The sequence below is a fragment of the Canis lupus genome, chromosome 7 (assembly GCF_011100685.1).
Source record: "Canis lupus familiaris isolate Mischka breed German Shepherd chromosome 7, alternate assembly UU_Cfam_GSD_1.0, whole genome shotgun sequence".
Taxonomy (NCBI): Eukaryota; Metazoa; Chordata; class Mammalia; order Carnivora; family Canidae; genus Canis; species Canis lupus.
In genome coordinates, this window is record NC_049228.1 from 41,080,626 (window position 1) to 41,091,714 (window position 11,089).

The 11,089-nt window shown below is 61.0% G+C and overlaps 1 protein-coding gene across 6 annotated transcripts; it reads right to left on the minus strand.

Moving 5' to 3' along the window:
* Positions 1-54: 54 nt before the first annotated feature.
* On the minus strand, positions 55-10,540 carry LRRC71 (leucine rich repeat containing 71). Of its 6 annotated transcripts, none has more exons than XM_038542965.1 (15): positions 10,205-10,540; positions 7,241-7,390; positions 6,815-6,940; positions 6,666-6,741; positions 6,416-6,493; positions 4,708-4,776; positions 4,339-4,498; positions 4,026-4,109; positions 3,868-3,957; positions 3,290-3,439; positions 3,069-3,162; positions 2,663-2,751; positions 959-1,070; positions 530-651; positions 55-329 (listed from the first exon to the last, which is right to left on the minus strand). In XM_038542965.1, the coding sequence occupies exons 1-15, from the start codon at positions 10,362-10,364 to the stop codon at positions 210-212; spliced, it is 1,680 nt and encodes a 559-aa protein (XP_038398893.1). In that variant the 5' UTR covers positions 10,365-10,540; the 3' UTR covers positions 55-209. The 6 variants fall into 6 exon arrangements, with proteins under 6 accessions (XP_038398893.1, XP_038398892.1, XP_038398898.1 ...); XM_038542964.1 differs by having other exon boundaries at positions 959-1,073; XM_038542970.1 differs by lacking the exon at positions 10,205-10,540 and adding an exon at positions 9,947-10,038 and having other exon boundaries at positions 959-1,073.
* Between the last annotated feature and the right edge of the window lie 549 nt (positions 10,541-11,089).

An 11,089-nucleotide genomic window follows, 5' to 3' on the forward strand; every position in this document is an offset into this window, starting at 1 on the left:
AAACCCTTCAGCCATTTCTGGCATGACATGAACAGACGGAGTCCAAACATTCCACATAGTTCTGGAACCAAGTTTTCAGACCACCTCAGGGGGAAAAGTAGAGCCGTAGAGTTTGTTCAGAACCTGAGGTCTCCCCCCAGGGAGGCCAGCCCACCACACAGCCAGCAGGACTGCAGCAGCCCAGGGTCTGGGGAGAGGTGGGGTGGGGGCTAGGTGGAGGAAGCCATGCTGTCCTCCTCTCTGGGCTTGGCCTTACTGATGGGATCCCTTGACAGCATCAGCTCCTGGATCATGGTGTACGTGGGACATTGTGGGGAGAAGTAGTTTTTCTGAAGGAGGGAAAGGAGTGCCCATTGAGGAAGGATGAGGATCGGTCCCCTGGGAGAAGACATTTCCGGGGACAGGGTGGGGAGGGGCAGAGGGAAGGCACAGTGGTCCAGGCTGCCCGTCTGGCCGCAGGAGCCCTGGAGGCAGCTGTGGGGACCAGCATCAAGGAAACCCTGGCCCTGCTTGGAAGCAGGGAACTCACCGCCAGGGACAGGCACAGCAGCCCCACAGGGCCCTTGGTTGCGCTCTTGGACTTGGAGAACTCAGCCTGGTGCTGCACGGTGGCCAGGAAGCCCTCCAGCCCCACATCTGTGATGCGGTTTCCTGGTGGAGGGAGCGGCCCAGGTGGTGCCCCACTCCTCCCCCCACTTCTCTGCTGCCCCCTCTGCCCTTCCTGCCTCATTTCCCACCCACTTCTCTCTCCCAAAGCTAACAGACTGAAGCAGGCCCTGAGCTGCTGTCCCCACCTCCCTCACCCCCAGTGCAGGAGGGCCACCACCCTCACTGTGCCCAACTGTGGCACAACCATGTTCTACTCCATGGAGACGGGGCTGGTGACACCCCTGAGGCAGCACAGGGCCCCTGTGGCCCCGGGGAGGACGAGGACGGCGGGGGTGCTCGGCAGACATACGCATGAGGTTGAGGTGCAGAAGGACCTTGTTCCCAGGCATGAACACCTTCCCGTCTCGGTGCTCCACGGGTTCCAGGAGAGGGTTCACCACCTCCGATGCTTCAGCCACCAGCTGCTAAAGAAGAGGGACTGCAGCGGGTAGAGGGAGGCCGCCGAAAGGCCACAGGCCACAGCCCCGCTGAGGACCAGCTACAGGCCAGGCTTTGTCCCTGGGGGCCAGGGATATGGACGTGAGCCTGCGCACCCCCCACCCCGGAAGCAACCATGGGGAAAGTGAGCTGGGAACCAGAATGGGCACAACCCCAGCACAGAGTGCACACAGCCCAGAGGGGGCCCCAGCCCAGAACAGTCTCCTGGGGCAGCGGCCAGTACACTCAAGCTGGCAGGGCATGCGGTCGAGACTGGAGGAGGGGGAGGGGAGAGGAGGGGGTGGGGGAGAAAGACCATCCAGGCAAGAAAACAGCCAGAGCAAAGGCAGAAGCAGTCTTCCGGCACTGGAGTTTCCAGAGCAGTGTGGGCGACCTGACCCCCGGGGAGATAGGGGAGGCCCACAGACCAGCCAATTGCAACAGCGGGTCAGGACAGGAGGGCCAAAGCAAACCCCACGGTGGGGATGGGGGTGCCTGGCTCACTCCATTGGAGAAACAAGCCTGCCACTTTAGATCTCGGGGTTGTGAGTTCAAGCCCCACATTGGGCATTAGATAGATTACTTATTAAAAAAAAAAGGGGGGGGGGGATCCCTGGGTGGCTCAGCGGTTTAGCGCCTGCCTTTGGCCCAGGGCACGATCCTGGAGTCGCGGGATTGAGTCCCACATTGGGCTCCCAGCATGGAGCTTGCTTCTCCCTCCTCCTGTGTCTCTGCCCCCCTCTCTCTCTCTCTATGTCTATCATAAATAAATAAATAAATCTTTAAACAAAAAAAAAAAGAATTTTGTTAAGGCAGCCCCAGCCCCTTTTTAAAGGCTCCCCAGGTCAGATGGAGGCCCGACTTTCCTCTCTGGCAAGATCTGGTCTTGGTGCCAGAGAGGACTCCCAAGAGGAGAGACCCCTCCATGGGTAGGGCAGGAGGTCTCCCGATGGAGGAGACAGAAGGTGAGGACACAGCCCCTGGGGCAGCTGGAGGGCTTGGGCAGGCAGATGCTGTGCAATCTGTAGTCGGGAAGGTTCCGGAGCAAGGTGCAAGTGGGTCCGCAGTGAAGGGGGAAAGGAAGGCTCCAGTAGCAAGACAGAAGGTCCCCCGGGGCCATGCATGGGCGGGCGGTACCCGGTCTGTAAAGGTGCCCTGCCTTCCTGGGGGGCTGCTGGCAGGGGCTAGGGGACAGGCTCGGCCCCTGGAGAGCCCCCCAGCACCTCCATCAGCACCTCCACCAGCACCAGTGCCTACACCAACACCAGCACTTGTACCAGCATCTGTACCAGCACCAGCGCCTGCACCAGCACCTGCACCAGCACCTGAATCAGCACCTGTACCAGCATCTGCACCAGCACCTGCACCTGCATCAGTGCTCAAGGTGGGGGGCAGAGCTGAGAGCACAGAGGAGGCAACTAGTGGGGCCTCCTCCAGCCTGAAGGGAAAGGACCGTGCTCAGCTCCAACCCCCAGTGAGCCGGTGTGAAAGGCGAGGGCACAAGGGGACAATAGGACATGAAGGGGAGCCAGGAACGTGCCACAGGGAGGGGATCACCACCCACCTCCCCTCCTACCTCGGACTCCAGCAGGAAGCTGCGCTTCTCTTTGTTCCCAGTCTTGGGTCCCTTTCCCTTGCTGGGCTTCTGCTCGGGGATGGTGACCTCTGGTAGGGGGACAAGAAAGCACAGGGCAGCCGGGCAGTACTGCCCAGTGGCCCCAAGAGATGCCCCTCAGACCTCAGGACTGGGGCCCAGCAGGTGGTTGGGTCCCTCCTCTCAGGGCAGGGCCACGGGGTGGTTCAGGGAAACAGGATGTTGCTGTGGTGGGGCGGGATGTGGGCCTGCATGGGTCTCCTTGCCAAGAAGACATGTGGCCCAAAGAGGGACAACGGCTCCAGAAGCTGTTCTGGAGGCAGAGGACAGGCCTCCCACAGCCAACCCGCTGCTCTTTCTTCCTGCACAGATGGGCTCTGGCACTTACTGCCCTTGCCGGCCTTGCTAGGGTCTTCTTTCTTAGGGGTTCCCTGTGTGGGTGACTGCCCAGACCCTGACTTCTCCTCCTTCTTCGCCACTTCCTATGGAGCGTGCAAGAGAAGCAATGGAAGCTCTGCCTCCCTGGAGCCTGAGCAGGTGTGGGAAGGGGGCCCCCTCTGATCCCTTCCAGAGCCCTCCTCCCTCTACCCCTGCTCGCATCATACCCACCCCTGACTTATCTTTTTTCTTGCTCTGGCTTTTTGGGGTCTTCGTCGTTTGGGTCTTGTCTGCCTTTTCTGCCAACGCAGCACTGCTGACCCCCATCAGGGGGTTCTTCTCCCGCTCTGTTTTGGAATCCCCATGTCGGGAGGAGGAAGGCTGCACTTACAAAGGGAAGAAGATGGGAGAGGCCGTTGGCATCCCTTCCTCAAGGAGGAGGGAGAGGAGCTTCGGGCCTGACAGCGCTCCCGCCCCATCTCCTTGCCTAAATGCCCATGTTGTGGGGGACCACTCTGGGGGAACAAGCTGGGGTAGCGGCTCAGACTCAGACTAGGGAGGCAGTTGTAGGGCACTTTGACTGAACAAAGTGCAGGCACTGCTCCAAGTGCATTAGGTGAATTCACTGGGTCAGTCCTCTCCAAGGGGAAGCAGCCAGTGCGCAGGTGAGCCAACAGCCCCAGGGCCCTGGCTGCCGCCCAGCCGCTCCAAAGCTCTAACTCTGTCCACTCCCTTGACCCACGCACGGCTGCCCGCAGACACACTGGGCAGCTGGGGCGCAGACATGCCCGGGGGGCCATGTGGCTCACCGATCGTGAGCGCTCCTGTGACCCCTTCTCCAGCAGGAGGCGGCGGCGCTCCACCACCTCGGTGTGTGTCAGCTCGAAGGGGCGCAGGACCTGGGGCAGGGGGCCCGGTCAGACGCCAGCCTGGACCCGGGTCCCCACCCCACTGCCACCGCACCCACCTCAGCCAGCTTCAGGGCGCCCTGGTCCTGGATGCGGTTGTGTGCCAGGGACAGCCAGAGCAGGGCTCGGTTCAGCCGGAGGCCCTGGGGCAGTGGGGAGGACACGAGGACACCGTGAGCCCCCAGCTGGCCGCCCTGCTCCCCACTCCCAGTTCTGTCCTTCCATCCCCGCTCCTGGGTCCCACCCTCCATCCCTGCTCCCTGCCTCAGGTCCCCACACCCCCATCCTTGCTCCCAGCTCAGGGGGTCCTTGCTCCCCATTCTGTGGCCCCAGCCCAGGATCTCTTCTCCCTGGTCCCCACCAGACACACACGTCTGCGATGTAGCTGGCGCCTGCGTCCCCGATGTGGTTGAAGCCCAGGTTGAGCGAGACCAGGGTCCGGTTGCAGCTGTGCAGTGTGGACAGAGCCTGACCCAGCAGCTGCGCCCCATGGTCATTGATGTTGTTGTTCCGCAGCGACAAGTGCGAGATCCTGAGTGTGCGGGCAGGGGCGGGAGGGGAGAGCAGGCTCGCTGGGAACTTGGGGTGGGGTTCGCCTCTCCGGAGGGCCAGAGGGCCAAGGGTGGAGGGACAGCAATCGAGGGTCCGTGGGGAGGTGATGGAGGGTGGGGAGGGTGAACTAGGGCTGACCTAGCCCAGGAACCAGGCCCAGAGAAAGGGGGCGAGAAAAGGCAGCCTCACGTGCTGTCCAGCGCCATGAGCTTGTGATAGGACTGCTCAGGAAGCGGGTTGCCTTCCAGAGACACCTTTCTGAGGAGGAGGAAGGTCTGAGAACCAGGAGGCACCACTGTGGCCAGAGGAGGAAGGGGTCAGAGAGGACAGGTGGGTCTCCGGGGTGCAGCTTGGAAAGAGTGCAAGGATGGCTCTCCCACATAGGAAATTATATGGGACGGAAGTGTAGCCATGCCAATGGGATGGCTCCCCAGCGTTAGTGGCCTATGGTGACCTGGCCTCCTGGATGACTCCAGTCACCACTACCCTCCAGTGTCCATGCCTCATGGAGTCCCTGACCCTGAGTGTGGCTGAACCTAGTGACTCACTTCTAAATGAATGGGATAGGGCAAAAGCAGTGAGATGTCACTTCTAAGTTTAAATTACAAACAGATTGTGGTCCCCACGTTAGGGGTTGGGGGCTCCCTGGCACGCACTGGGCTGTCTGCCTTCGGAGAGTCTTTGTGTGGGGGTGCTGCAGCTGGTCAGGGTCTTGGATGGAGCTCAGAAGCAGATGCTCTAGCCCAGTCAGGGCACGGCAGTCCCAGCCCCCAGCCACCCCAAGCTGGTGGCACCCAGCTCACCTGTGCCTGTATTTATCTCACACCATGAGATAATAAATATTGGTTATTTTAAGCCACTACATTGAGAGGTGATTTGTGATCCCTCCACAAGCAGTGGCTCCTCCCACAGCTCGGGGAGGTTCGAGGACGTTTTCTAAGTCATAACAAAAATCAAACTAATGGCTAGAAATTTCTCTACTTAAAAATGTTCTCTGATTTATTATCAATGCTCATCCTTTCCGGTTGGCTCACCTTTCACCTAAACCTGATCACATTCATTTTCAATTGTTTGATTATGTTGATCTGAGTTATTTTTGTATCTTAACATGAATTCTACAGTTTTGTTTCTGCTGGATAATTTGTTTCTAGTTCCCGTGATGGAGACAAGATCCATTTCATGGCTTCTCTATGAAGAGTATAGAGGACCTCCAGCTGCAGAAGAGCCATCCCTGCCCTGGAGAAGCGTCCATCCCACCCACGGGGGAAGATGGGCAAGCCAATGTGAGGCGCTGAGGGTTTGTTCTGTGAAGCAGGTAAGTCAAGGCTGCTGGGGGGAGCCTGGAGAAGCATCGTCCAAACCAGCTTTGCAAACCTCACCTATAGCTACACAACTTTACACCCTGTTCTCACCCCCTCCTATTCCTCCTTCACAGCTCAGCTCAGCACACCTCCTCCAAGCAGCCTTCCTGTCTCCCTGAACTCCATCCATGAAATTGGGTGGCACTCCCTCTCTGCCCCCACTCCTTGCTGCCACAGTGTGCACACTGCCCTTGTAGCCCTGCAGTGCCTACCCTAAATCCTTCTCCTTCCCTCACCGGCCTGCCTGGTCCTGGAGGAGCCGAGGCAGCCCTTAGTCCAGTAGGCCCCAGGCAGTGGGGAAGAGGGAAAAACTCCAGGGAAAGAGCGGATGGTGGTGGGGTGACAGGGCACATAAGCCAAGCTCTCTAGGCTTGTGTGGAGAAAAGGGATGTGCTTCTTCTGGTCAGATTGGAGCTTCAAAAACCAGCTCCAGGTACACCACTCCCCTTCCCAAACTGTTCCCCCGCCCCCCCCCCCCGCCCCCAGACTGGGGGGGGGGAACCTGGGGCCCTCCCCCTTGCCCACTTCCCTCTGACCTGATTGTGGATGAGCAGAGAGGCAGGAGGGCAATGAAAGCCGTCAGGGTCTTATCCGTCAGCCCGACCTTCCACAAGCTGGACTTGGGAGGTACAGACACGGAGCTGGAGACTCCCCTCCTGCCCCACCGGCCCCTCCAGCACCTCCCAGCGGCCAGGCAGGCTTCCGGGCCCCCTCAGTTCTACCTCGCAGGCACCAGAGGCTAGCCCCACGCTGGCCTCTGCCCTCCCCACCCCTGGGTCCCCTCACTTGATGGCCTGCAGCTGGCTGAGCGGAGGCAGACATTTAGAGAAGATACCCAGGATCCGCTCCTCCACCTTCCAACCTGCAGGAGGAGGAGGAAGGCGCCTCAGGCCTGGGGAGGGGGGAGGGGCGGGAGGTGGGGGGGAGAGACTCACCACGGATGTAGATTTCCTTCACCGACTTATCCTCGGGCTCCAGCTCCACCTGGATGGTGGGCCGGAAGAACACATACTTGCTCTCCAGACTGCTGAGGCTGCAAGACGCCGACAGGCGCTGATCGTCTAGAGGCAGAGGTGCGAGGAGACGGGTCAGGACGGAGGAAGCAGAGCCCCTGGCCTGGGGGGGCCAGAGGGGAAGACCCCTCGGGTTGGGGGGGGGCGCTAGCCTGGAGGTGCTGCCTCTCGGGCCAGGCCAGTTGGGCTGGGGTTCGGGAGGAGGGCGAGAGACTCAGCCGCTGCCGCCGCCCTCACTGCCGCACTGGCTGCCCTGCGCCCCCGCCCTTCGTCCGCCTGGAGACGGGAGGCTGGGTGGCCCCGGGCGACCGGACCCGGGCAGGCACCCCGGGCCCCTCCGGCACTCACCCAGGGCCGGCTTTTCCGACATCGAGGCCGAGGGGACGAAGGCCGGGTGCGGACGAGGCCGGGGGACGACTTTGGGGAAGTCCGCGTAGCCCGAGCGCGTGCAGAGCTCTGCGAAATCCGTCTCGAGGACCCCGGTGCACTGGTATTCCTCTGCCGGGCGTCGGGAGCGTCGGGTGGCTGTGGCCCCCCGCCACCGAGGGGCAGCAGCGGGAGGCGGGGACCCCTCCCCCCCCCCCGCCGCGACCGGGACCCCCGCCCGCGGGCCCCTCCTCCAACGCGGGCGTTCTTACAGCCACTTTTCATTTTTATTTAAAGATTTTATTTATTTATTCATGAGAGAGAGAGGCAGAGGGAGAAGCAGGCCTCATGCAGGGAGCCCGATGTGGGACTCCAGGACCACGCAAGCCCTGGGCCCAAGGTAGGCACTAAACCGCGGAGCCACCCTGGGATCCCCTACAGCCACTTTTTAAACCTGAGATGCGTTGTAAAGACCCGCAGCTGAGAACACTTGAGTGGAAACAGCAGAAAGTCCAGACCCCGGAGAAAGGGGGCCAGTGGGCATGGGGAGTGTACACAACTGGGGCACCTAACCTCCGTGAGGGCACCTCCACCCAGCCACTGCTCAAGGCGCTTCCCCTCAGCTGCCTGCCCCGGACTCCGCCTCCCACGTACCCCCTGCCCCCCACAACGGACTCCGCCTCCCACCAAGCCCACCCCACCCGCTCAGCTTCCTCTGGTGCCCTTGCTTCCCCAGGGCGCCTAGGGTCACTGGGAAGAAGTAAGGCCTGCTGCCAGCAAAGGTAGGAAGCCAGGAGCACCTCTCCAGTCCCACCCCCCTCCTGCCCCTTGCCCAAACACCCACAGGAGTCCTGCACTTTTATTAACTCCGCAAGCAGCATACAGCACTTACTCCTGTCCCACACTTCTCTAAATGCTTTAGAAGTATCAATTCATTCTCAGAGTTACATTAATGCAGACAGCCGCCCACCACATCCCATCCTGAGGGCTATGCAGACCTGGCTGGGTCCCTAGAGGTCCCTTTCTGCTTCCCCATGGGCATTCCAGGAAGAAGTGGTTCCTGGAGGTGGGAAGGGGTGTCCCTGGCCCCAGGGAAAATCTGGCACCCCGCCATCAGGGGAGCACAGATACACAAGACACCTTAGCTCCACGGACACGGTGGTGGAGAGGAGGCTCAGGGAGGTGGGGTAACCCCCTTGCACAGCTGACTCCCACGCACTGCCCGCCTGTCAGGTCATTCCCCCTGCTGCGGGAGCCCCTCAACCCTCCCGGCTCCACGAACACCATCTTTCTCTACACAGGCATTCTCAAACTCCAGCAACACCAGGAAAGGCAGTCAAAACCGCCCCCCCACCCCCACCCCTGCCCCATTCCATGAACTAGGTGGAGTCTGGGAATTTGCATTTCTACAAGCTCACAGTGAGGCCCCAGCTACTGGCCCAGGGACAGCACCTAGAGAGCCTGCTCTAGAACCACAACTAACGGAAGTTGGTGAGACGTGGAAAGGCTGGATCTACACTTGAGCTAGTGGTTACCTGGGGGACAGGGCAGCTCTAACAGGGCTTGCTCCTGCTCCCTCCCTCCCACACGGACCTTGCCGGTGCACTTCTCAGTGCACTTCTCAAGAAAAGGAAGCCAGCAGATGGGATTTCCTCTAAACCCATAAACCCTTCTACAGCTGCCATCACCCTCTACCCCCTGCATCACCGCCCCCCCCCCCACTGCACACAATGCCGCCCTGACTGTCCTGTTGCCCTGTCTCAGCCTCCCTGGGCAGTGGTCACCCCATTCTCTCCCACCTGTCGGCCCAGACCCCCAGGCCAATAGGACTTCCCTGCCAGCTGTGCCTCCCCTAATATCTCCAGGCTTGGTCCTGCATGCTCTGCTCTTCTCTGGTTACACTTCCTCCTGTCCCAGTGGAATCTCTTTCCTCCCCAGGCCTTAAATAGGCTCGGACCTCAGCAGCTCCCAAAGCGACATCTCCAGCCCTATCCTCCCTTGAGTGCTCCCGATCTGTGTGTCCAGCTGTCCAGCTGACATCACCTCAAAACCTTTCCCTCTCAAAGCAGACGGATTTGAATCCAGAAGCCTTCCAATAGGGGTGCCTGGCTGGCTCAGTTGGTAGAGCATGTGACCTTTGATCTCAGGTCTGAGTTCGAGCCCCACATTGGGTGTGAGGCCTACTTAAAAAAAAAAAAAAAAAAAAAAGCCTTCCAACAAATCCCCTGCCTGGATCACCCATTTGGGTTGGGGTTCTTTCACATGCAGTAATAGAGAGCCACATGCTTACTTGTACTCTGCCAATGATTTTCTTTGCCCAGAAAATGTGAATGGACTGTGTGCATATTGTTCTCTCCGTATCTAGAAAGTGATTGTTGAATGAGTGAGTGAATGAAAGTCAAAGACACCTCCTGGTAGGTTCCCTATCAGGTGTCCTATCACTCTCTCTTCTTCTCTCAGTACATCTTATCACATCTTATTGTATTTGTCAGTATCCCAAACCCCAGTGCGAGTTCTCTGGGATCAAGCTCAATTCAAACATCTATCAAACTGAGTTTCGGGGGCCAGGCTTGGGGTTCTGTGTGATTTGCTTCCTGAGATGGAGCAGAGAGCTGGTCACACGGGAGCTGCACAACGTGCATTTGTGAAGGACCAAAGGGATTTGAAGTTTACAAAACACTTTCTCACCAGCGTCTCCACCGCTCCCACATCTCCGCACTCTAGAGAGAGAGGGTGCGCAAGGCCACACTCCTAGGGACGGTTACCACGCAGAGCACCCTGTCTCGTGCCCGCCCGCGCTGAGCACAGCGCTCCTTAGCCCCAGAGATGCCTCGATCGTGTCCCGGCTCGGCTGCCCCCGGCACCACAGCGTCTTTCCGCACCGGGGCAGCCCCGGCACCACCACCGCGCCCACCGGCGGTGCGCCCAGCCGCGCCGCCCGCCTACCAGGGTTCTTGGGCTCCTCCTCGCCCACTGGCGGCAGGACGGTGGCCGGCTTCTCCTTGGCCCCGCGGTCCCCCTTCTTGGTCACTGCGCCGGACGCCTTCTGGGTCCCGGGACGCGGTGCCCTGGGGGAGGTCCCCGGCGCGCTCGCCTCCCCCGACATGCCGGTGCGGTCCTCAGCGCCTCTGGGACGGCCCAGGGGGCCAGGAGGCGAGACAGGGCTCCGTGGGGTTCGCCCGGGGGATGGCGGAACTGGGGATCTCTACTCCGCCCCTCCCTGCGGCGTCGCCTCTGCGTCCGCCTCCACGACAACCGAGAGCGGCGGGCTGGCGGGCGGGAGCAACTGCAGAGCGCGCGGGGCCACCTGGGGGCGCCGCAGAGCCTCCGCTGGGGCCGGGAGCCCGGGGGCGGAGCCACAGTCGGGGGCGGGGCGGGCGGAGCTGCAGGGGGCGGAGCTGCGCGGGGGCGGGGCGGACGAAGAGCCGGGGGCGGGGCGGAACCGCAGGGGGTGTGGACCATCCCGGGGGCGGGGCCAGGGCGGGGCGTCCCGGGGGCGGAGCCACAGTCGGGGCGGGAGCGGAGCCGAGGATGGAGCCCGAGGGAGGAGCGGGGCCGGGAGCCCTCCAAATGCACGCAGGAGGCTACAGCCCTAGAGAGTGGGAATCCTGTTAAAGATCGCGTCAGTCGGAGGGATCTAGGCAGGGAGAGTTGGGTGGGGGCAGATCCACTTTCTGGGGTCTGCCCTCCTGTCCTGAAAGAAGAAGGCTCCTGTTGGAAAAGGTGTGGCGCTGGATTTCTACTCTCCGCCCATCGAATTAGCCTCTGGGAGGTGCGGGCAGTTGGTGGATCCGGAATCAAAGTCTGTCCCACATGGACAGGCCCCCTCTC

What these genes read in the sequence shown, in the direction of transcription:
- LRRC71 (XM_038542964.1), bottom strand. Translation starts at nt 10,364, where the DNA reads ATGTCGGGGGAGGCGAGCGCGCCGGGGACCTCCCCCAGGGCACCGCGT. An exon ending in CTCATGGCGCTGGACAGCAC is followed by an intron (nt 4,499 to 4,707) that starts GTGAGGCTGCCT and finishes CCGCACACTCAG; the next exon opens with GATCTCGCACTTGTCGCTGC. An exon ending in GCTTCCTGCTGGAGTCCGAG is followed by an intron (nt 1,074 to 2,662) that starts GTAGGAGGGGAG and finishes CCTCTTCTTTAG; the next exon opens with CAGCTGGTGGCTGAAGCATC.